Source organism: Salmo salar, chromosome ssa07 (genome assembly GCF_905237065.1).
Source record: "Salmo salar chromosome ssa07, Ssal_v3.1, whole genome shotgun sequence".
NCBI classification, from domain to species: Eukaryota; Metazoa; Chordata; class Actinopteri; order Salmoniformes; family Salmonidae; genus Salmo; species Salmo salar.
In genome coordinates, this window is record NC_059448.1 from 65,814,285 (window position 1) to 65,840,031 (window position 25,747).

At 47.3% G+C, this 25,747-nt stretch overlaps 1 protein-coding gene across 1 annotated transcript in view; it reads right to left on the reverse strand.

Annotated features, from left to right (window-relative positions):
• Window positions 1-312: 312 nt before the first annotated feature.
• LOC106609821 (protein PHTF2) overlaps window positions 313-25,747 on the reverse strand; it is a 136,991-nt gene continuing 111,556 nt past the window's right edge. Inside the window, 21 exon segments of the mRNA XM_045722466.1 lie at window positions 313-1,808; window positions 3,317-4,101; window positions 4,230-4,355; window positions 4,438-4,533; window positions 5,667-5,822; window positions 5,982-6,068; window positions 9,456-9,587; window positions 9,741-9,863; window positions 9,865-9,942; window positions 9,944-10,015; window positions 10,510-10,635; window positions 11,008-11,069; window positions 11,072-11,228; window positions 13,220-13,390; window positions 14,760-14,764; window positions 16,780-17,003; window positions 18,244-18,259; window positions 19,320-19,379; window positions 19,382-19,479; window positions 22,984-23,125; window positions 23,128-23,151. Coding sequence (XP_045578422.1) covers window positions 4,081-4,101; window positions 4,230-4,355; window positions 4,438-4,533; window positions 5,667-5,822; window positions 5,982-6,068; window positions 9,456-9,587; window positions 9,741-9,863; window positions 9,865-9,942; window positions 9,944-10,015; window positions 10,510-10,635; window positions 11,008-11,069; window positions 11,072-11,228; window positions 13,220-13,390; window positions 14,760-14,764; window positions 16,780-17,003; window positions 18,244-18,259; window positions 19,320-19,379; window positions 19,382-19,479; window positions 22,984-23,125; window positions 23,128-23,151 — 1,976 coding nt within the window. The 3' untranslated portion in view covers window positions 313-1,808; window positions 3,317-4,080.

Consider the following 25,747-nt stretch of genomic DNA (forward strand, 5'->3'; position numbering starts at 1 on the left):
GATGATTCCCATCAAGAGGTACGATCACTTGATTTGATCAAGTGTCTCTACAAGGGCTGGTTTGTATGAAGAAATGTAATGTATATGAAATATGTTTTAAGTGAAGAAAGTGATTTGCAAGGAATGAATTATGATCTACATCCTAAATGGCACCATATTCCCTACGTAGTGCACTACTTTTGAAGAGGACCCATAGGGGTCTGGTCAAAAGTAGTGCACTATATAGGGAATAGGTATTAGTACACAGCCATGATGAAATCTAAACTGTTGTTTAACTCATATGATGTACGGAGGAAGAAACTGAAAGTTGAGTCTGAGTGACACAACAATGTCCATTTTTATTTTTCTTATAAACACCTAGAACTGATGAAACAGACCAGCTCACAAGACGTTGTGTTTTTTCTTCAACATAAATATGCAGACTTCCTTTGAAAATGGAATCACAACGCAAACAAATGTGCGTGTGAAATGTCACCCTATTCCCTACGTAGTGCACTACTTTTGACCAGGGCTCTGGTGCACTAGGGATCAGGATGGCATTTCAGACGGGTTCAGAGTCATTTTCTAAATCCATTTTTCAGACTCTAGTGACTTGACTGCAAACTGTCTTTTCTCTCGCAACTACAAAACATGAGTGACCATCTTCACAACAACGATAAAGAAAACGACGAGGCAACACCATGTTTCTTAAAGCATTTCCAATAATGGGAGACCGAAACAGTTATTATGGGTTTTTAAAGAGTTAATAATAATAATACCGTTTTTTCCAGCAAATAAAAAGCACTTTGGTCATCTTCACACAGACTGTGCCACGCCAAAAAGTACCAAAAAAAAGAACTACAATAGTTTGTGTGACATTGAAACATGTAACATTGTTTCTATACACGACTTTAAAGTGCACATTTTCAGGCATTCCAACTGTAGCGGATAACATCGACTGTGTGTACAGCAACTAAGACCCGGGACCTCTTTGTTCTAAATATAATACAAACACTTTCAGTCTATCTGTATTGAGCTACGAGTTATTGCTTGAAATACAGTCTAACCATTGAAATAACTCAAATGTGCTGTGAAAAAAACATGCAACGCAAAATATTAAAAAGGCAAGGAGGGTGAGAAAAAGCAACATTTTGACTGGGTTGTGACGATGGCTCACATGCCTGAATAGCAATATTCAACCAGACTGCACACATCACTGTGTCTGGTTTAGAAAATAGGGTTGTGAGTACAGAAGCCAATACTGAATGGTATCACCATAAAAGGTCGCGACCCCACTCCCTCAGGGTCTCAGTATGTAAGAAACACATTTCCATTACAGACTTGTACAGGTGTGTACCAGGACCAACATAAGCCCCCCCCTCCCCCAAATGGTCATTATAAGAGTAACATAGTTAATGTTCATGTAGCTGTCAGTCACACACCGTTGAGTTTTGGCTAGCGGGCCTGGATGTCTCAATTTCACATACAGAATACTAACCCAGATATGTTGGCTGGGTTTACATATTCCCATCCACCCAGTACAATACTGTACCTCCCACCAAGCCAGTACTGTACCTCCATTCTAGCCAGTACTGTACCTCCCTTCTAACCAGTACTGTACCTCCCACCAATACAGTACCTCCCTTCTAACCAGTACTGAACTGTACCTCATCTAGCCACTACTGTACCTCCCATCCAGCCAGTACTGTACCTCCCACCAAGCCAGTACTGTACCTCCCATCTAGCCAGTACTGTACCTCATCTAGCCAGTACTGTACCTCCCATCCAGCCAGTACAGTACCTCCCATCTAGCCAATACAGTACAGTACCTCCCATCTAGCCAGTACAGTACCTCTTCTAGCCAATACAGTACAGTACCTCCCATCCAGCCAGTACTGTACCTCCCACCAAGCCAGTACTGGACCTCCCTTCTAACCAGTACAGTACCTCATCTAGCCAATACAGTACCTCATCTAGCCAATACAGTACCTCCCATCCAACCAGTACTGTACCTCCCATCCAGCCAGTACTGTACCTCCCATCTAGCCAGTACTGTACCTCCCATCCAGCCAGTACTGTACCTCCCATCTAGCCAGTACTGTACCTCCCATCTAGCCAGTACTGTACCTCCCATCCAGCCAGTACAGTACCTCCCATCCAGCCAGTACAGTACAGTACTTCCCATCTAGCCAGTATAGTACCTCCCATCTAGCCAATACAGTACAGTACCTATCATCTAGCCAGTACAGTACAGTACCTCTCCTCTAGCCAATACAGTACAGTACCTCCCATCTAGCCAGTACAGTAGCTCCCATCTAGCCAATACAGTACAGTACCTCCCATCCAGCCAGTACAGTACATCCCATCTAGCCAATACAGTACATCCCATCTAGCCAGTACAGTACAGTATCTCCCATCTAGCCAATACAGTACAGTACCTCCCATCTAGCCAATACAGTACAGTACCTCCCATCTAGCCAATACAGTACAGTACCTCCCATCTAGCCAGTACAGTACAGTACCTCCCATCTAGCCAATACAGTACAGTACCTCCCATCTAGCCAGTACAGTACAGTACCTCCCATCCAGCCAGTACAGTACCTCCCATCTAGCCAATACAGTACAGTACATCCCATCTAGACAATACAGTACAGTACCTCCCATCTAGCCAATACAGTACCTCCCATCTAGCCAATACAGTACAGTACATCCCATCTAGACAATACAGTACAGTACCTCCCATCCAGCCAGTACAGTACCTCCCATCTAGCCAATACAGTACAGTACATCCCATCTAGCCAATACAGTACAGTACATCCCATCTAGCCAATACAGTACAGTACCTGCCATCTAGCCAGTACAGTACAGTACCTCCCATCTAGCCAATACAGTACAGTACCTCCCATCTAGCCAGTACAGTACAGTACCTCCCATCTAGCCAGTACAGTACAGTACCTCCCATCTAGCCAATACAGTACAGTACCTCCCATCTAGCCAATACAGTACAGTACCTCCCATCTAGCCAGTACACTACCTCCCATCTAGCCAGTACAGTACAGTACCTCCCATCTAGCCAATACAGTACAGTACCTCCCATCTAGCCAGTACAGTACCTCCCATCTAGCCAATACAGTACCCCCACAGCAGTACATCTAGCCAGTACAGTACAGTACCTCCCATCTAGCCAGTACAGTACAGTACCTCCCATCTAGCCAGTACAGTACAGTACCTCCCATCTAGCCATACAGTACCTCCCATCTAGCCATACGTACAGTACAGTACCTCCCATCCAGCCAATACAGTACAGTACCTCCCATCTAGCCAAACAGTACAGTACCTCCCATCTAGCCAATACAGTACAGTACCTCCCATCTAGCCAGTACAGTATCTCACCTAGTTTCTCACCAAACATTTGAGTGATGTGTTGTGTTTTATCCCGCCTCTGTCTCTCCAATACAGCTGTCACTTAGCTTATCATTAGAAACGCCAAACACACAGAAACATTGTTCATCTATTCTGAACTTTGGTGTACTGTTGTTGTTGTCAAAAGCAACAAGAAAAAAGCCTACATTGAATTTAGCAGAAAGTACAACCTGTTTGTGTGTATGTAGGCTTTAAAACACATTATTATTATTACAGTCCGTCAGTTCTCACAGTGAAATGACTGCGTTTGTGTGTCACAGTCGTCAAACTAAACAGCTGCATTATAATGCACATTGTCCTCACTAGTCTGAAGTGCTGACTACTCTTATCTTTTCAACTGAATTGTCATCTTGCTGTGTTTTGATCCCATCCCTCTGAGAACACAAAACCTGTATAGCTTAAAATAACTTTTTAAACAATTCAAACATTTTGTACCTTTTTCAACAACAACAACAACAACAACAAATACTGAAAGGGTAAAATAAATATATCTTGAATTGCACAAGTGTAATAATGTAAGCACTCCGTTATGAACTCTGAGAATGGGGCTGTTTGTCCGTCAGACCATAGATACAGGGAAGCCCAGTCAGTCCGTGAGCGAAAGGACAACAGCGCCCTTGTGTGGTGAGAGAATGTATGACATCTTCCAGAGCCAGCTGTGACCTGATCAGCTTACTGTCATGATTTGATCTTCCAGAGCTGAGGACAGAAAGGTGTGGTAAGTTCTTCCTTCATACTGACATCTACACACTCAACAAATCAACTCCATTTCAAATAAACTGGTACATAAGTATAAGTACTAGTACTACACCCCCCCCGTGTGTTACCTTCAGGTTGAAGCCCAGCAGATCACTGATGACCCCGGACACAGCAGACAGGATGACCACCTGGGTGATGTTGTAGAGCAGAGGGTTCATGGTCAGACCATACAGCCTGAATGGAGCATCCAACTCCTGGGGAGTGAGAGGAGGTAGGAGGGGGGAGAGGTTAATGATGGAGATGAGAGAACAAATAGAGAGATGGAGCTAGCCGTACCTTCAATAGCTTGGTGGCCAGCTTCAGTACGTTGTTGACTAATGTCAGATCGTCCTTCTTGTTTGGTTTCTTCTCCATCTTCAGGTACAGATTAATCTGGTGAAAACAGCTGGTCAATACAAGCTGAGCCTTAGAGGAAATATCCATCCCAAACCACTCATTCCTTTCATTTACAGTGTTGAATAACACTCATATGTGAGAAGGGGGTACAAAATTCACAGGGGGCACTGGCCCCCCTCAGAACCGCTTAGTGTGGAGAATAGGTACGTTTCTCGACAAATACACAGACTTTGAGAAGGGATTGCGTGATTAGCTTAGCAACCGCGTTACGCAGCATGACAACGTGAACGCGATTGGTCGACAGTCTACTGGCTGGGGCCATGTTGCACCCTGGACTAAAGAGGCAGACAAATGGGCTAGACCCTCCATTAAATTACACATTTCTCAAGGTAGGAATATAGCAGAAATGTGATCAATGGCTCATTCCAGAGAAGACATCCTCCCAAGTTAAAACACAGGCCAGTATTGAAATCTGACATGTATGATAGATGTTTTCGCGATCTAAAAGTCCTATTCCTATTAACCTCCAGTGTAGTGAGAGCGACTTTATCATGACGCTACTTTTACCGGCCTGCTTGAACACCAATAACTCAGATACACATGAAAACATGAAATGACCCAGGGAGACGATGGAACATCACTCAGAGGTGCACAAAAACAATATAACATTCAACATGGATGAACCTTTTGTTTAACATGTTCTGTCACTTAAAATGTGTGTTCCTATGTAACTACAAGTTAGCAAGTGTGGTAGATCTGCTAGTTCTTCCTCAGTATTAACTGGTGAACTCAGTCAAATTCCAAAGTCTTGCTATAACTATACCAGTTGTGTGTGTGCCTCCCCTCTGAGCCTGTCTACCTGTTCTATCAGTAAGATGGAGGTGTTGCTGGTCTCTGAGCCTGTCTACCTGTTCTGTCAGTAAGATGGAGGTGTTGCTGGTCTCTGAGCCTGTCTACCTGTTCTGTCAGTAAGATGGAGGTGTTGCTGTTTGTCTCCTGAGCCTGTCTACCTGTTCTGTCAGTAAGATGGAGGTGTTGCTGGTCTCTGAGCCTGTCTACCTGTTCTGTCAGTAAGATGGAGGTGTTGCTGTACTTCTTGCTGGTCTCTGAGCCTGTCTACCTGTTCTGTCAGCAAGATGGAGGTGTTGCTGGTCTCTGAGCCTGTCTACCTGTTCTGTCAGTAAGATGGAGGTGTTGCTGTACTTCTTGCTGGTCTCTGAGCCCAGGGTAACAAAGCGCAGCAGGAAGAGAGACAGAGAAGAACACCAGATCACCAGCTCCCAGTTATAGTGACACTCCAGGAAGGTGTGGTGGATATGGAGCAACTACAGGGAGGAGGAGAGAAGAGTTTGTTTTAACGCTCATCCCACTCAAACACATCGATAGAATAACAGGTGAAAAAGCATTCCAACCGTTACTGACTGTATTAGAGCATAAAGACAAGGTAGGACTGTAGCAGGCTGATAATGGTGACTCACGCTGACCTGAGCACAGCAGATGAAGACTACAGAGAGGGTGAGGAGGAAGGCAGAGGACACGATCACATCCACCGACCGCTGAGGACCCCTTCTCTGTAACACACATTTCAAATACTTTAGTTGGACAAACACGCTTATCCACTCACAACACACACGTCTATCGCACACAACACACCTCCTCATAGACACAGAGGGGAGGTTCAGGTAGACATGATGGAACAACACCTCCTCATGGACACAGAGGGGAGGTTCAGGTAGACATGATGGAACAACACCTCTTCATAGACACAGAGGGGAGGTTCAGGTAGGCATGATGGAACAACACACCTCCTCATGAACACAGAGGGGAGGTTCAGGTAGGCATGATGGAACAACAACACACCTCCTCATAGACACAGAGGGGAGGTTAAGGTAGGCATGATGGAACAACACCTCCTCATAGACACAGAGGGGAGGTTCAGGTAGACATGATGGAACAACACCTCCTCATAGACACAGAGGGGAGGTTCAGGTAGACATGATGGAACAACACCTCCTCATAGACACAGAGGGGAGGTTCAGGTAGACATGATGGAACAACACCTCCTCATGGACACAGAGGGGAGGTTCAGGTAGACATGATGGAACAACACCTCCTCATAGACACAGAGGGGAGGTTCAGGTAGACATGATGGAACAACACCTCCTCATAGACACAGAGGGGAGGTTCAGGTAGACATGATGGAACAACACCTCCTCATAGACACAGAGGGGAGGTTCAGGTAGACATGATGGAACAACACCTCCTCATAGACACAGAGGGGAGGTTCAGGTAGACATGATGGAACAACACCTCCTCATAGACACAGAGGGGAGGTTCAGGTAGACATGATGGAACAACACCTCCTCATAGACACAGAGGGGAGGTTCAGGTAGACATGATGGAACAACACCTCCTCATGGACACAGAGGGGAGGTTCAGGTAGACATGATGGAACAACAACCTCCTCATGGACACAGAGGGGAGGTTCAGGTAGACATGATGGAACAACACCTCCTCATAGACACAGAGGGGAGGTTCAGGTAGGCATGATGGAACAACACCTCCTCATGGACACAGAGGGGAGGTTCAGGTAGACATGATGGAACAACACCTCCTCATAGACACAGAGGGGAGGTTCAGGTAGACATGATGGAACAACACCTCCTCAAAGACACAGAGGGGAGGTTCAGGTAGAGATGATGGAACAACACCTCCTCATGGACACAGAGGGGAGGTTCAGGTAGGCATGATGGAACAACACCTCCTCATAGACACAGAGGGGAGGTTCAGGTAGGCATGATGGAACAACACACACCTCCTCATGGACACAGAGGGGAGGTTCAGGTAGGCATGATGGAACAACACACACCTCCTCATGGACACAGAGGGGAGGTTCAGGTAGACATGATGGAACAACACCTCCTCATGGACACAGAGGGGAGGTTCAGGTAGACATGATGGAACAACAACACACCTCCTCATAGACACAGAGGGGAGGTTCAGGTAGACATGATGGAACAACACCTCCTCATAGACACAGAGGGGAGGTTCAGGTAGACATGATGGAACAACACCTCCTCATAGACACAGAGGGGAGGTTCAGGTAGACATGATGGAACAACACCTCCTCATAGACACAGAGGGGAGGTTCAGGTAGACATGATGGAACAACAACACACTCCTCATGGACACAGAGGGGAGGTTCAGGTAGACATGATGGAACAACACCTCCTCATAGACACAGAGGGGAGGTTCAGGTAGACATGATGGAACAACACCTCCTCATAGACACAGAGGGGAGGTTCAGGTAGACATGATGGAACAACACCTCCTCATAGACACAGAGGGGAGGTTCAGGTAGACATGATGGAACAACAACACACCTCCTCATAGACACAGAGGGGAGGTTCAGGTAGACATGATGGAACAACACCTCCTCATGGACACAGAGGGGAGGTTCAGGTAGACATGATGGAACAACACCTCCTCATAGACACAGAGGGGAGGTTCAGGTAGACATGATGGAACAACACCTCCTCATAGACACAGAGGGGAGGTTCAGGTAGGCATGATGGAACAACACCTCCTCATAGACACAGAGGGGAGGTTCAGGTAGACATGATGGAACAACACACCTCCTCATAGACACAGAGGGGAGGTTCAGGTAGGCATGATGGAACAACACCTCCTCATAGACACAGAGGGGAGGTTCAGGTAGACATGATGGAACAACAACACATCTCCTCATAGACACAGAGGGGAGGTTCAGGTAGACATGATGGAACAACACCTCCTCATAGACACAGAGGGGAGGTTCAGGTAGACATGATGGAACAACACACCTCCTCATAGACACAGAGGGGAGGTTCAGGTAGACATGATGGAACAACACCTCCTCATAGACACAGAGGGGAGGTTCAGGTAGGCATGATGGAACAACACCTCCTCATAGACACAGAGGGAGGTTCAGGTAGGGATGATGGAACAACCCCTCCTCATAGACACAGAGGGGAGGTTCAGGTAGGCATGATGGAACAACACCTCCTCATAGACACAGAGGGGAGGTTCAGGTAGACATGATGGAACAACACCTCCTCATAGACACAGAGGGGAGGTTCAGGTAGACATGATGGAACAACACCTCCTCATAGACACAGAGGGGAGGTTCAGGTAGACATGATGGAACAACAACACACCTCCTCATAGACACAGAGGGGAGGTTCAGGTAGACATGATGGAACAACACACCTCCTCATAGACACAGAGGGGAGGTTCAGGTAGACATGATGGAACAAAACCTCCTCATAGACACAGAGGGGAGGTTCAGGTAGGCATGATGGAACAACACCCTCCTCATAGACACAGAGGGGAGGTTCAGGTAGACATGATGGAACAACACCTCCTCATAGACACAGAGGGGAGGTTCAGGTAGGCATGATGGAACAACATCTCCTCATAGACACAGAGGGGAGGTTCAGGTAGACATGATGGAACAACACCTCCTCATGGACACAGAGGGGAGGTTCAGGTAGACATGATGGAACAACACCTCCTCATGGACACAGAGGGGAGGTTCAGGTAGGCATGATGGAACAACACCTCCTCATAGACACAGAGGGGAGGTTCAGGTAGGCATGATGGAACAACACCTCCTCATAGACACAGAGGGGAGGTTCAGGTAGGCATGATGGAACAACACCTCCTCATAGACACAGAGGGGAGGTTCAGGTAGACATGATGGAACAACACCTCCTCATAGACACAGAGGGGAGGTTCAGGTAGACATGATGGAACAACACCTCCTCATGAACACAGAGGGGAGGTTCAGGTAGACATGATGGAACAACACCTCCTCATAGACACAGAGGGGAGGTTCAGGTAGGCATGATGGAACAACACCTCCTCATAGACACAGAGGGGAGGTTCAGGTAGGGATGATAGGAGAACATAGAACACACCTTGAGATATGAGCGCAGAGAGAGCCACATCTTAATGTTCTGGACTTTCTTCAGACGGAAGTGAGGCACCTCCGACTTCCTGGCTCGCCGTGCCGACGTCAGGTGACCAAACAGCTTGGCGAATAGCAGCCTCTGTCAGGTCCAACACACACACACACACAAGTATACACGTGTAAGTGATAAGACCTTTAGAAATAAAAACGTCTTCAGAATGTCTTCATGTAACAATCAATGATCAATATTGCATCTGTAATTAGGATGAAAGAACCTGGAAAACACACACACCTGTTTGTATGTCCTCTCGCCACGCTGAGCAGGGAAGAAGAAGAGCCAGATGAGACAGACGCGCACCATGAAGCTGAGCGTTACCATGGTGATCACCATGACGTCGGAGGAGGAGCCGAACGCCTACAGAGATGAGCTCATTGGCTGAGAGCTGTGTCAGCTGTTCCAGGTCCTTGTATTGAGACAGCCTATAGGCGAAGGGGCGTCAGGCCCAGAGTCACTGACACCAGGTTACCAAAGACCTGGTAGCCAATACCTGGGGTGTACAGGTTGACCTGGAGGGAGGTAGAGATGGAGAGATAGATGGAGAGACGGGAGGGAGAGATAGAGACGGGAGAGATGGGGGGGGTGGAGGGAGGGAGGGAGGGGTTGGAGAGATAGTGGGAGGGAGAGACAGGAGAGGGAGGGAGGGAAAGAGAGATGGAGAGGCAGGAGAGATAGAGGGAGGGAGAGTGGAGGAGAGACAGGAGAGATAGATGGAGGGAAAGAGAAAGAGACAGGAGAGAGACAGCCATTATTTATATCTTTCATGTCATTGGTTTAAGTTAGTAGAGAATGTAAAGTGATCTGAGAGAAACGTGGTATATATAATATATATATACATATATAAGTGCCTTCCAATATCATGAAGTCCAATCTGCATTCATTAACATTCTAGTTGAGTGCTGTAGGTGATGGAGGCGTGTTCCTGGTCTTACATTGTAAAGCGTTACAGTACACACCAGATGTAATCCCTGACAACAGTATCAGGGCCCTGGCTGTAACTCACCCTGTTCATGATCATACCGCTGATCTCCAGGACAGACATGTCAGCCTTCTTACAGTCGTTCCCCTCCCAGACGATGGCACTGACCCGCTCCAGACCGGGGTTGGTGCTGTGTAGCCATGTATGACCCTGTAGAGGACACAACTAGATCAACACAATAACTACAGTTACACGCTGAGGGTTCCAGGGTGATTCTCCTCATTGACAAGGTTAATATGACCATGGTTACCATGGTTACGGCAGAACACACAGTAACAACAAAAACAGATAAATAGGAACATTCACGCTACCACCAAAACCTCTTCATTAATGTTGCTCAGTCCCACACTTACCCCCTCCTTCTCTAACCTTTGACCTTTGATCTCTAACCCCTGATAAACAGGGTGAAAGGGTCATCTCTATTCTCCTTGGTAGCAGGGCAGACTGCAGCTCCCTCTCCCGCTGTCAAACCCGAACACCAGACGTCTAACTCTAACTCCTAACCTTTGACCTCTAACCCACCTGGTGAAAGGGGTCATCTCTGTACTCCTTCTTGGTAGCAGGGCAGACTGCAGCTCCTCTCCGTCTGTCTCGCTGGTGCAGGAGGAGCGACACTCAGCACAGTGCAGGAAGTCCTCCCACAGCAGGTCCTCTGTCTCTGACTCATGTCTGGTGCTCTCTGAGTCCTGGGTCCGCAGGCTGGAGCACCGAGAACTACAGCTGGTACCGGACTTAGGAGTCTCCCTAGAGAGGGGGGGTGATGGTGAGAGTGTGTGTGTGTGTGTGTGTGTGTGTGTGTGTGTGTGTGTGTGTGGTGGTTATGTAGCTAAGTGTACCCATACGTTGAGAGCGTTTCTATGAACTGTCTATGTGTGCGTGCGTGTATGTATGTACGTGTGTGTATGTACTGTATGTACCGTTACAGTGTGTGTGTGTGTATGTACAGTTGAAGTCGGAAGTTTTCATACACCTTAGCCAAATACATTTAAACTCAGTTTTTCACAATTCCTGACATTTAATCCTAGTAAAAAAGTCCCTGTGTTAGGTCATTTAGGATCACCACTTTATTTTATGTGAAATGTCAGAATAATAGTAGAGAGAATGATTTATTTCAGCTTTTATTTCTTTCAACACATTCCCAGTGGGTCAGACGTTTACATACACTCAATTAGTATTTGGCAGCATTGCCTTTAAATTGTTTAACTTGGGTCAAACGTTTCGGGTAGCCTTCCATAAGCTTCCCACAATAAGTTGGGTGAATTTTGGCCCATTCTTCCTGACAGAGCTGGTGTAACTGAGTCAGGTTTGTAGGCCTCCTTGCTCGCACACGCTTTTTCAGTTCTGCCCACAAATTTTCTATAGGATTGAGGTCCTATTGAGGTCAGGGCTTTGTGATGGCCACTCCAATACCTTAACTTTGTTGTCCTTAAGCCATTTTGCCACAACTTTGGAAGTATGCTTGGGGTCATTGTCCATTTGGAAGACCCATTTGCGACCAAGCTTTAACTTCCACATAATTTTCCTCCCACATGATGCCATCTATTTTGTGAAGTGCACCAGTCCCTCCTGCAGCAAAGCACCCCCACACCATGATGCTGCCACCATAACGATGGTCATTATGGCCAAACAGTTCTATTTTTGTTTCATCAGACCTGAGGACATTTCTACAAAAAGTACGATCTTTGTCCCCATGTGCAGTTGCAAACCGTAGTCTGGCTTTTTTATGGCGGTTTTGGAGCAGTGGCTTCTTCATTGCTGAGTGGCCTTTCAGGTTATGTCGATATAGGACTCGTTTTACTGTGGATATAGATACTTTTGTACCTGTTTCCTTCAGCATCTTCACAAGGTCCTTTGCTGTTGTTCTGGGATTGATTTGCACTTTTCGTACCAAAGTAAGTTAATCTCTAGGAGACAGAACGCGTCTCCTACCTGAGCGGTATGACGGCTACGTGGTCCCATTGTGTTTATACTTGTGTACTATTGTTTGTACAGATGAATGTGGTACCTTCAGGCGTTTGGAAAGGATGAACCAGACTTGTGGAGGTCTACAATTTTTTTCTGAGGTCTTGGATGATTTCCTTTGATTTTCCCATGATGTCTAGCAAAGAGGCAGTGAGTTTGAAGGTAGGCCTTGAAATACATCCACAGGTACACCTCCAATTGACTCAAATTATGTCAATTAGCCAATCAGAAGCTTCTAAAGCCATGACATCATTTTCTGGAATTTTCCAAGCTGTTTAAAGGCACAGTCAACTTAGTGTATGTAAACTTCTGACCCACTGGAATTGTGATACAGTGAATTATAAGTGAAATAATCTGTCTGTAAACAATAGTTGGAAAAATGACTTGTGTCATGCACAAAGTAGATGTCCTCACCGACTTGCCAAAAGAATAGTTTGTTAACAGGAAATTTGTGGAGTGGTTGAAAAACAAGTTTTAATGACTCCAACCTAAGTGTATGTAAACTTCCGACTTCAACTGTATGTAAGTGTATGTATGCATGTATGTATGTATGTATGTATGTATGTATGTATGTATGTATGTATGTATGTATGTATGTATGTATGTGTGTGTGTGTATGCAAGTGTGTGTGTATGTATGTACTGTATATAAGTGTGTGTGTGTGATGTACAGTATGTACTGTATGTAAGTGTGTGTGTGTATATATGTATGTATGTACTGTATGTATGTGTGTGTGTGTCGCTGTGCGTGTCTCTGTGTGAGTGTGACCAACCTGGGTGGTGTGGAGGTCACCCACCTCAGTGTTGATGGTGTAGTGTTTCTTGTAGTGATGTGGCTTCCTGTTGCGCAGCGTGCAGTCGCTGCTGATGCGCTCTACGCCCCTACGGATGGCGGTGTAGGACGCCTCAGGATCCTCCTCACTAGATGCCTCATCAGACATGTTCTCCACACCCACACCACGGCTCTGGGTCTCCTGGGAGGAAGACAGATTGGACAGATTCCTACTTTGAGACTACAGACTAGAGAGTGTATAGTCTGTTTATACATGGTTAAACTCACCATGTTTCAGGACAGGTGTGTGTGTGTGCATTAGCTACCTTGTTTACCTGCTGATGGAGAGCAGTAGCAGTGTGGTGGTGGTGTGTGTGTTACCTTGTTGTTTACCTCAGCAAGATGGCGCCGATAGAGATGGCAGCTTCGCTTTTAGTCCTTAGGAAACTGTGCAGCATTTTTTTTTTTTTATGTATTATTTCTTACAGTGTTAGCCCAGAAAACCTTAAGTGTTATTACATACAGCCGGGAAGAACTATTGGATATCAGAGAGACGGCAACTTACCAGCACAACCAGCACTACGACCAGGAATACCACAATCCCAAAGGGGATCCTTTGTCTGCACCTCCCAGGACATTTGAACTGATTCCAGAGGCCGACCCAAAACAACGGCGTCGGAGGAGAGGGTGCCGGAGCGGTCTTCTAGTGAGGCTTCGGATGCGCGCACACCACCCACCGCTTCCGAGTACATTACTCGCTAATGTCCAGTCCCTAGTTAACGAAGAAGACGAAATCAGGGCAAGAGTTGCTTTCCAAAGAGATATCCGGGATTGTAACATACTCTGTTTCAAGGAAACATGGCTAGCTGTCCGTACAGCAAACGGGATTTTCAGTGCATCGCACCGACAGGAATCAACATCTCTCCGGTAAGAAGAAGGGCGAGGGGTGTATGTTTCATGATTAACGACTCATGGTGTAATTGTAATAACATACAAGAACTCAAGTCCTTTTGTTCACCTGACTTAGAATTCCTCACAATCAAATGCCGACCGTCTTATCTCCCAAGAGAACTCTCCTTGGTTATCGTCACAGCTGTGTATATCCCCCACAAGCGGATACCGAGACGGCCATCAAGGAACTTCACTGGACTTTATGTAAACTGGAAACCATATATCCTGAGGCTGCATTTATTGTAGCTGTGGATTTTAACAAAGCTAATTTGAGCCAAGGCTACCAAAACTCTATCAGCATATCGATTGCAGTATCGATGAGCGAGTAACACGCTCTACCATTGCTACTCTAACTTCCGCAATGTGTACAAGGCCCCTGCCCTCCTTTTGGCAAATCTGACCATGACTCCATCTTGTTGCTCCCCTTCTATAGGCAGAAACTAAAACAGGAAGTGCCCGTGCTTAGGTCTATCCAACGCTAGTCTGACCAATCGGAATCCACGCTTCAAGATTGCTTCGATCACGTGGACTGGGATATGTTCCGGTGAGCGAAGTTTATAAGGAAGTGTATAGGGAGATGTTGTACCCACTGTGACTGAAACTTTCCCTAACCAGAAACAGTGGATTGATGGCAGCATTCGCTGCTGAAAGCACATACACCCGCATTTAATCATGGCAAGGCGACTGGAAACACGGCCAATACAAACAGTGTAGTTATTCCCTCCGTAAGGCAATCAAACAAGCAAAGTGTCAGTATAGAGACAAAGTGGAATCGCAATTCAACGGCTCAGACACGAGACGTATGTGGCAGGGTCTACAGACAATCACGGATTACAAAAAGAAAACCAGCCCCGTCGCGGATATCGACATCTTGCTTCCAGACAAATTAAACAACTTCTTTGCGCGCTTTGAGGACAATACAGTGCCACTGACGCGGCCCGCTAACAAAGACTGTGGGCTCTCCTTCACTGCAGCCAACGTGAGTAAAACATTTAAACGTGTTAACCCTCGCAAGGCTGCAGGCCCAGACGGCATCCCCGGCCGCGGTCCTCAGAGCATGCGCAGACCAGCTGGCTGGTGTGTTTACGGACATATTCAATCAATCCCTATCCCAGTCTGCTGTTCCCAAATGCTTCAAGATGGCCACCATTGTTCCTGTTCCCAAGAAAGCTAAGGTAACTGAGCTAAATGACTACCGCCCTGTAGCACTCACTTCCGTCATCATGAAGTGCTTTGAGAAACTAGTCAAGGATCATTTCACCTCCACCCTACCTGTCACACTAGACCCACTCTATTTTGCTTACCGCCCCAATAGGTCCACAGACGATGCAATCACCATCACACTGCACACTGCCCTATCCTGTCTGGACAAGAGGAATACTTATGTAAGAATGCTGTTTATTAACTACAGCTCAGCATTCAACACCATAATACCCTCCAAACTCATCATTAAGCTTGAGACCCTAGGTCTCGACCCGCCTGTGCAACCGGGTCCTGGACTTCCTGATGGGCCGACCCCAGGTGGTGAGGGTAGGAAACAACATCTCCACTCCTCTGATCCTCAACACTGGGGCCCCACAAGGGTGCATGCTCAGCCCTCTCCTGTACTCCCTGTTCACCCACGACTGCGTGGCCATGCACGCCTCCAACTCAATCATCAAGTTTGCAGACGACACTACAGTGGTAGGCTTGATTACCAACAACGACGACGGCCTATAGGGAGGAGGTGAGGGCCGTCGAGTGTGATGTCAGGAAAATAACCTCACACTCAATGTCAGCAAAACAAAAGAGATGATCGTGGACTTCAGCAAACAGCAACCACCCGAGCCACTGCCTGTTCACCCGCTAACATCCAGAAAGTGAGGTCAGTACAGGTGCATCAAAGCTGGGACCGAGAGATGGAAAAACAGCTTCTATCTCAAGGCCATCAGATCGTTAAACAGCCATCACTAACACAGAGAGGTGGCTGCCTACCTACAGACTTGATATCATTGGCCACTTTAATAAACGGAACACTTGTCACATTAATAATGCCACTTTAAGAATGTTTACATATCTCGCATTACTCATCTCATATGTATATAATGTATACTGTATCCTACACTATCTATTCTATACTCTCTATTGCATCTTAGCCGCTCTGTCACTGCTCATCCATATATTTTATACTTATATATTCTTATTCCTTTACTAGACTGTGTGTATTATGTTTAGTTGTGGACTTGTTAGATATTACCTGTTACTGCTGCACTGCCAGATCTAGAAGCATAAGCATTTCACTACACTCGCAATAACATCTGCTAAATGTGTGTGTGTTACCTTGTGTTTACCTCTCTTGAAGTAGCGGTGTGTTGTGTGGTGGTGTGTGTGTGTTACCTTGTTGTTTACCTTGCTGACTGTGGGGAAGTAGCAGTGTGTTGCGTGGTGGTGTGTGTGTGTTGTTGTTACCTTGTTGTTTACCTTGCTGACTGTGGGGAAGTAGCAGTGTGTTGTGTGATGGTGTGTGTGTGTATAAATGTGTGTGTTACCTTGTTGTTTACCTTGCTGACTGTGGGGAAGTAGCAGTGTGTTGTGTGTGGTGTGTGTGTGTGTTATAAATGTGTGTGTTACCTTGTTGTTTACCTTGGTGACGGGGGCAGCAGCAGAGTGTTGGGAGGCGGGGTGCGGTCCAACACGTCTCGTCTGACCTCAGCAGCAGGTCACAGTGGTGAGATCCTCCATCATGGAGCTGGAGCCTCTCCTCACTACTCTTACAGGTTATCCTCCCATCCAGAGACACATAGCCATTATCTGTCTCTGTGGACTTGTCTATGGACAGCTTGGACTTCTTAGACCTGAGGGGAGAGATGGAGAGGGAGGTTAAAGGGGGGAGGCGGTAGAGGTGGTAAGACAGGACAGGTAGACAGTCTCAAGTCCATCCAGCATGCAGAAATCAGAACAAGACAGAATCACTTGGATCAAGTTGGTACTAATTGAAGCCATGGCATGGGAGCAGAGAAACTAAGTTCTAAATGGGATGGGTTACTGGTGCTACTAAGCTGGATTCAAATAAGAGTTGATTTGAATAGGATTTGGGATTGGGATGACTGACAGTGACCATTAGATTTCTGGTGTGAAAAGGTTGGATTTTTAATACTGTTTCTAGATTGAAAGACTCAAAAACTTCCCCAGTGATCCCTTTTAACAACTATAAAGCCTTTACTGATGTTTATGCTTCGTCATCTTTTTGCTCCATGCTTCTCTTGGCCATAGCTTGAATAGTTGAATGTGCCGTAACATTGGCAACAACAAAAACAAAGCTGCAAAATCCCTTTTTCCACACCCAGAAAAATGATACCAGAGATGGAAGACAGACGTCTCCTTTCACATACTTTGGCCCGCTGAGAAACCCCAATGTCCAGACAAGTTAATAATCAAACTCCCGTTGAGAAGGATTTGAATATGAATCCCCTCTGTGTGTCCAGATAAAATAACACCGTTTAATAACTTCTTATCTCAGCCAAATAATTATCTTACCAGATAATGTTTATCATATAGTGGGAAGAATGATTTTCATAAACATATATTTACTATGTACACTACCGTTCAAAAGTTTGGGCTCACTTAGAAATGTCCTTGTTTTTTAAAGAAAAGCATATTTTTTGTCCATTAAAATAACATCAAATTGATCAGAAATACAGTGTAGACATTGTTCATGTTGTAAATGACTATTGTAGCTGGAAACGGCAGATTTTTTCACGGAATATCTACATAGTCGTACAGAGGCCCATTATCAGCAACCATCACTCCTGTGGTCCTGTAGGGTTAAAGTTGATTTTGGGGTCTTCTAAAGACCCCCACCATTGATTATGTTGTTATTAGTTTGCTTGTGTGCCATTGTACTTATGCTCACTGTATAGCTGAATATTGAGGCCTCTGTCTGTGTCTAGCTCTCTGCTAAAACCCGCAGCCCCGCGTCTGTGAGAAAAGGTGAGAAAAGGGACTGAGGGTGATAGCGAGACACAGAGAGACAGTGTCTGTTTTTCTCTGAAACAAGGGCAGATTTGCATGCCACTGAGACAGGTTCTCAGAAACGTTGAGTTAAGAATAACTTGTTATTTTAGCCGCATGTGTAGGTTTTGACATAGGAGGTCACACCATAAGGTGTGATTTATAAGTGCACATCTTGAGTGTTCCTTATTTGTTAAGTAAATAACGGAGCCCAGAAAAGTGGAACCAACATTCCAATGGAACGTTGTGTTAGCTAGGCCAGCATCCCGGAGTCGCCTCTTCACTGTTGACGTTGAGACTGGTGTTTTGCGGTACTATTTAATGAAGCTGCCAGTTGAGGACTTGTGAGGCATCTGTTTCTCAAACAAGACACTAATGTACTTGTCCTCTTGCTCAGTTGTGCACCAGGGCCTCCCACTCCTCTTTCTATTCTGGTTAGAATCAGTTTGCGCTGTTCTGTGAAGGGAGTAGTACACAGTGTTGTATGAGATCTTCAGTTTCTTGGCAATTTCTCGCACGGAATAGCCTTCATTTCTCAGAACAAGAATAGACTGACGAGTTTCAGAAGAAAGTTATTTGTTTTATGGCCATTTAGAGCCTGTAATCGAACCCACAAATGCTGATGCTCCAGATACTCAACTAGTCTAAAGGCCAGTTTTATTGCTTCTTTAATCAGACACAACAGTTTTCAGCTGTGCTAACATTAACGCAAAATGGTTTTCTAATGATCAATTAGCCTTTAAAATGATAAACTTGGATTAGCTAACACAACATGCCATTGGAACACAGGAGTGATGGTGGCTGATAACGGGCCTCTGTACGCCTATGTAGATATTCCATACAAAATCAGCCGTTTCCAGCTACAATAGTCATTTACAACATGAACAATGTCTACACTGTATTTCGGATCAATTTGATGTTATTTTAATGGACAAAAAAAAAAGAAGCTTTTTTTTCCAAAAACACGGACATTTCTAAGTGACCCCAAACTTTTGAACGGAAGTGTATATGCCTCCGTTTTCTCATAGACTAGAAAAGGATATTTATTATTGATCAGTATCATAATCCGGGTGGAATCCAAGGGATGTTGCAGCTATACCAGAGAGAGATAGGGTTCTTTAGTAACCTCACGGGAGGGAAAAATACACACCGCGCTTTACAGATATCATGCCAGAAATCTCTGAAGAGAGCGATGCACAGGCTGTAAGGTGAGCCGGTGGCGGCACCGTGGCAGTGTGGGCCCCCTCCCGGGTGTTATCAGTGGTGCTAGAGCCATCTCCTTCCCTATGTACATCCAAGTGAGCTGCCTTCCTTAAACGCCTTTGGTCCAGATCAATAAGAAAGAGTACTTAGAGAGAGAGAGAGGTCCAGACAGAAATCACTGTTGTTGTGATTGAAGAAAATAAATCATTAAAATAATACCTTTTTTATTTTATTTTTTATCACAAGAAGGATGATGAATGAAAAGGGTTGATTTACTGGCAGCGGTGTGTACTACATCAGGTATGGTCAGGAATGATCGAAGCAAAACATTGACTAATATCCAGCTGTTAGAGCGACTAATATTGATACTAATGCAGTAGTTTGGACTGTGTTCTCACAATATACAATAACTGGAGATATGATTAGTATTGTATTCACTGGGATTAGACTTGGAGAGCCATCAACAACAACAAAGTGAAGATGGAGAGACCTACTGGAATGGTTGATCTACTCCTACAAGAAGAGGACGGTCTCAACAGTCTGACTGACAGCTCAGCAAACAGCCTGTTTAGATCAGGCTGTTTGGACACCATTTCCCAAGGTGAGAGTCTCCAGTCACCACGTTTTACACAATGTATATATATATATATATACTGCTCAAAAAAATAAAGGGAACACTAAAATAACACATCCTAGATCTGAATGAATGAAATATCTTATTAAACACTTTTTTCTTTACATAGTTGAATGTGCTGACAACAAAATCACACAAAAATAATCAATGGAAATCCAATTTATCAACCCATGGAGGTCTGGATTTGGAGTCACACTCAAAATTAAAGTGGAAAACCACACTACAGGCTGATCCAACTTTGATGTAATGTCCTTAAAACAAGTCAAAATGAGGCTCAGTAGTGTGTGTGGCCTCCACGTGCCTGTATGACCTCCCTACAACGCCTGGGCATGCTCCTGATGAGGTGGCGGATGGTCTCCTGAGGGATCTCCTCCCAGACCTGGACTAAAGCATCCGCCAACTCCTGGACAGTCTGTGGTGCAACGTGGCGTTGGTGGATGGAGCGAGACATGATGTCCCAGATGTACTCAATTGGATTCAGGTCTGGGGAACGGGCGGGCCAGTCCATTGCATCAATGCCTTCCTCTTGCAGGAACTGCTGACACACTCCAGCCACATGAGGTCTAGCATTGTCTTGCATTAGGAGGAACCCAGGGCCAACCGCACCAGCATATGGTCTCACAAGGGGTCTGAGGATCTCATCTCGGTACCTAATGGCAGTCAGGCTACCTCTGGCGAGCACATGGAGGGCTGTGCGGCCCCCCAAAGAAATGCCACCCCACACCATGACTGACCCACCGCCAAACCGGTCATGCTGGAGGATGTTGCAGGCAGCAGAACGTTCTCCACGGCGTCTCCAGACTCTGTCACATGTGCTCAGTGTGAACCTGCTTTCATCTTTGAAGAGCACAGGGCACCAGTGGCGAATTTGCCAATCTTGGTGTTCTCTGGCAAATGCCAAACGTCCTGCACGGTGTTGAGCTGTAAGCACAACCCCACCTGTGGACGTCGGGCCCTCATACCACCCTCATGGAGTCTGTTTCTGACCGTTTGAGCAGACACATGCACATTTGTGGCCTGCTGGAGGTCATTTTGCAGGGCTCTGGCAGTGCTTCTCCTGCTCCTCCTTGCACAAAGGCGGAGGTAGCGGTCCTGCTGCTGGGTTGTTGCCCTCCTACGGCCTCCTCCACGTCTCCTGATGTACTGGCCTGTCTCCTGGTAGCGCCTCCATGCTCTGGACACTACGCTGACAGACACAGCAAACCTTCTTGCCACAGCTCGCATTGATGTGCCATCCTGGATGAGCTGCACTACCTGAGCCACTTGTGTGGGTTGTAGACTCCGTCTCATACTACCACTAGAGTGAAAGCACCGCCAGCATTCAAAAGTGACCAAAACATCAGCCAGGAAGCATAGGAACTGAGAAGTGGTCTGTGGTCACCACCTGCAGAACCACTCCTTTATTGGGGGTGTCTTGCTAATTGCCTATAATTTCCACCTGTTGTCTATTCCATTTGCACAACAGCATGTGAAATGTATTGTCAATCAGTGTTGCTTCCTAAGTGGACAGTTTGATTTCACAGAAGTGTGATTGACTTGGAGTTACATTGTGTTGTTTTAGTGTTCCCTTTATTTTTTGGAGCAGTGTATATATATATATATATATATATATATAATATAATAGCAGCTAGCAGATCCACTCAGACACTGACTGGTCAACCATGTGGTGTGCAGGAGGAGGAGTTACTTCAGGTCAGTCAGGGTAATGTGGGGGTGACTTTTGGTTTAGAGAGAGAAAACAACACAGAGGTCAAGTGGAAGAGGGGAAAGGAAGGAGAAAGTAGTCTGGTGGTTGATTCCTGACCACATCTGGAGTCTGAGTGAGTGAACACCGCTGTACTGTGAGATGAGGACCAACAGTAACATCTGGAGTCTGAGTGAGTGACACCGCTGTACTGTGAGATGAGGACCAACAGTAACATCTGGAGTCTGAGTGAGTGAACACCGTACTGTGAGATGAGGACCAACAGTAACATCTGGAGTCTGAGTGAGTGAACACCGCTGTACTGTGAGATGAGGACCAACAGTAACATCTGGAGTCTGAGTGAGTGAACACCGCTGTACTGTGAGATGAGGACCAACAGTAACATCTGGAGCCACAGTGTTTTCTTCACAATGTCTATATTGTCTTTACAATCTCTCAGCTATGTAGATTTCCAAACACCTGTTTTCTTTGTATTTGTTAGCCACTTCATTCCCAGACTGTGTGGTACGGATCCATTTTCCTCCAGAAGGCTGAAAATGGTCAGGACTGTGCAAGCCAAAGGTAGTGGGTTTTGGGAATAGCTAGCTATTGTGGCAATACAGCCTGCTCCCAGATCTGTTTGTGGCATCTTGCCAAGAGCACCAACAGATCTAGAAAAAGGCTAATGGCGTTATGCAACCTAGCACAAATTTACAAGCTGCTACCCTCTGGCAGGAAATCACAGCCTTTAAAAAATGTACAATGGGACAGGAAGTGTGTGTGGGGGCAGTTCCCTGATCACATGATCAGAAGAGAGTGTGGGGACCATGATTCAACACACACAGTCTGATGTGTGTCTGGGGAACTGACCTGTACAGTGTCAGACTGAGGCCTTTTATAACAGTAACTAAGTCATACAGGTCTGTCTCAGAGCAGGAAGCACATCAAACACTAAAACAACACAGAGGTATGGATACATTATCTATGCTTTAACCCCCTTTACCCAATCTCTCTCTCTCCCTCTCGCTCATTCATTCATTCATCCACTCCATCTCTCTCCCCTCCCTCCCTCTCCATCCCTCCCTCTCCATCCCCTCCTCCCCTCCCTCCCTCTCCCCTTCTCTCTCCTTCCCTCTCCCCTCCCTCCCTCTCCATCCCTCCCTCTCCATCCCTCTCTATCCCCACCCCCTCTCCCTGCCCCATCCCTCCCTCTCCCCTTCTCCCTCCCTCTCTCCTTCCCTCACTCACTCCTTCCCTCCCTCCCTCCCTCCTCCATCCCTCCATCCCCAGCCTTTCTCCCCACCTTCTTCTCTTGCCAGAGCTGCTGCTGCTGGTGGGTTTGGGGGTGCGTGTGGAGACGATCTGGCAGTGCACTGTCCCCAGTAACAGCATCAGCCATATCGCCCCAAACACCTCTGTGGTCGGGATACTGTGGGGCTGGGGATGGTGAAGAATAACGCTGCAGCAGCCACTGGAGAGAGAGAGAGAGGGAGAGAGAGGGTGAGAGAGAGCGAGAGGGTGAGAGAGAGAGAGGGTGAGAGAGAGCGAGAGGGTGAGAGAGAGCGAGGGTGAGAGAGAGAAATGCAGGGTGAGAAATAGCCAAGGGTGAGAGAGAGAGAAATAGTAAGGGTGAGAGAGAGAGAGAGGGTGAGAGAGAGAGAGAGAGATAGAAGGGTGAGAGAGAGGAGGGTGGGAAGGTGAGAGAGAGCGAGAGAGGGTGAGAGAGAGAGAGGGTGAGAGAGAGCGAGAGGGTGAGAGAGAGCGAGAGAGAGAGCAAGGGAGGGAGAGGTGAGAGAGAGCGAGGGAGGGTGAGAGAGAGCGAGGAGGGTGAGAGAGCGAGGGAGATGAGAGAGAGCGAGGGAGGGTGAGAGAGAGCGAGGGAGGGTGAGAGCGAGGGAAGGTGAGAGAGAGAAATCGAGGGAAGGTGAGAGAGCGAGAGAGGGTGAGAGAGCGAGGGAGGGTGAGAGAGCGAGAGAGAGAGCGAGGGAGGGTGAGAGAGCGAGGAGGGTGAGAGAGCGAGAGAGAGAGCGAGGAGGGTGAGAGAGCGAGGGAGGGTGAGAGAGAGAGAGCGAGAGAGAGCGAGGGAGGGTGAGAGAGCGAGGTGAGAGAGCGAGGGTGAGAGAGCGAGGGAGGGTGAGAGAGCGAGGGAGGGTAAGAGAGCGAGAGAGAGAGCGAGGGAGGGTGAGAGAGCGAGGAGGGTGAGAGAGCGAGAGAGAGAGCGAGGGAGGGTGAGAGAGCGAGACATGGAAAGTGTTATGTGCTCCATGTATGTGGGATATTCTCCATTGTCTACTAGACTTCCTGTCAATAGTTTATATTGAACCTTTAGCCAGGGTGAGAAGGAGATGGAAAGAAGGAGAGGTGAAAAGGAGGGATGAGAGGGATGGATGAGGGTGTGGTAATACAACTGGTCACCTTGGCTGCTCACTAACAAACTCATACTACCACACATAGAGACAGAGAGGTATTGAGAGAGGGGCCATTTGTTTTGATGTACTCAAGGTCAATATGTAAAAAGGAGGGGTAGGGGAGTGGTCCATCCTGTCAATGCCTCTGCTATCAGTGTTCTTGGGTATATGAGAACACTCAACCGTGTGTGTGTGTGTGTGTGTGTGTGTGTGTGTGTGTGTGTGTGTGTGTGTGTGTGTGTGTGTGTGTGTGTGTGTGTGTGTGTGTGTGTGTGTGTGTGAACTTCCTATCTAACACACAGTGACAGGTTCAGGGCTGGAATTTCCCCATGACCAACCACAGCCAGAGAAAGGTAAGGTATTCATGTCTACACAAGCAGAGACCAACAACACACTGAACTAATAATGGTGGAGAAACGAATGTGGGTGAGACTTAAGCCTTCCACATGCTTTGGTTCAGCTGGAGCCTAGCTGAACTGGACTGGAGCCTAGCTGAACTGGACTGGAGCCTAGCTGAACTGGGCTGGAGCCTAGCTGAACTGGACTGGAGCCTAGCTGAACTGGACTGGAGCCCAGCTGAACTGGGCTGGAGCCTAGCTGAACTGGACTGGAGCCTAGCTGAACTGGACTGGAGCCTAGCTGAACTGGACTGGAGACTAGCTGAACTGGACTGGAGCCTAGCTGAACTGGACTGGAGCCTAGCTGAACTGGGCTGGACTGGAGCCTAGCTGAACTGGGCTGGAGCCTAGCTGAACTGGACTGGAGCCTAGCTGAACTGGACTGGAGCCTAGCTGAACTGGGCTGGAGCCTAGCTGAACTGGGCTGGAGCCTAGCTGAACTGGACTGGAGCCTAGCTGGGCTGGAGCCTAGCTGGGCTGGACTGGAGCCTAGCTGGGCTGGAGCCTAGCTGAACTGGACTGGAGCCTAGCTGAACTGGGCTGGAGCCTAGCTGAACTGGGCTGGAGCCTAGCTGGGCTGGACTGGAGCCTAGCTGGGCTGGAGCCTAGCTGAACTGGGCTGGAGCCTAGCTGAACTGGGCTGGAGACTAGCTGAACTGGGCTGGAGCCTAGCTGGGCTGGACTGGAGCCTAGCTGAACTGGACTGGAGCCTAGCTGGGCTGGACTGGAGCCTAGCTGAACTGGGCTGGAGCCTAGCTGGGCTGGGCTGGAGCCTAGCTGGGATGGAGCCTAGCTGAACTGGGCTGGAGCCTAGCTGAACTGGGCTGGAGCCTAGCTGGGCTGGGCTGGAGCCTAGCTGAACTGGGCTGGAGCCTAGCTGAACTGGGCTGGAGCCTAGCTGGACTGGGCTGGAGCCTGGATGCACTGGGCTGGAGCCTGGATGAACTGGGCTGGAGCCTGGATGAACTGGGCTGGAGCCTAGCTGGGCTGGACTGGAGCCTAGCTGGGCTGGAGCCTAGCTGAACTGGGCTGGAGCCTGGATGCACTGGGCTGGAGCCTGGATGAACTGGGCTGGAGCCTAGCTGGGCTGGACTGGAGCCTAGCTGAACTGGACTGGAGCAGACGAAGGGACTACCAATCACAGATGAAGGGTCTACCGACTTCGGGCTACCGACTTCGGGCTACCGACTTCGGGCTTGCCTGGAGAAGAAATGTGTGCGCAAACAACCGGAAAAAAAACTTGCCAAAGACCAAAATGAAC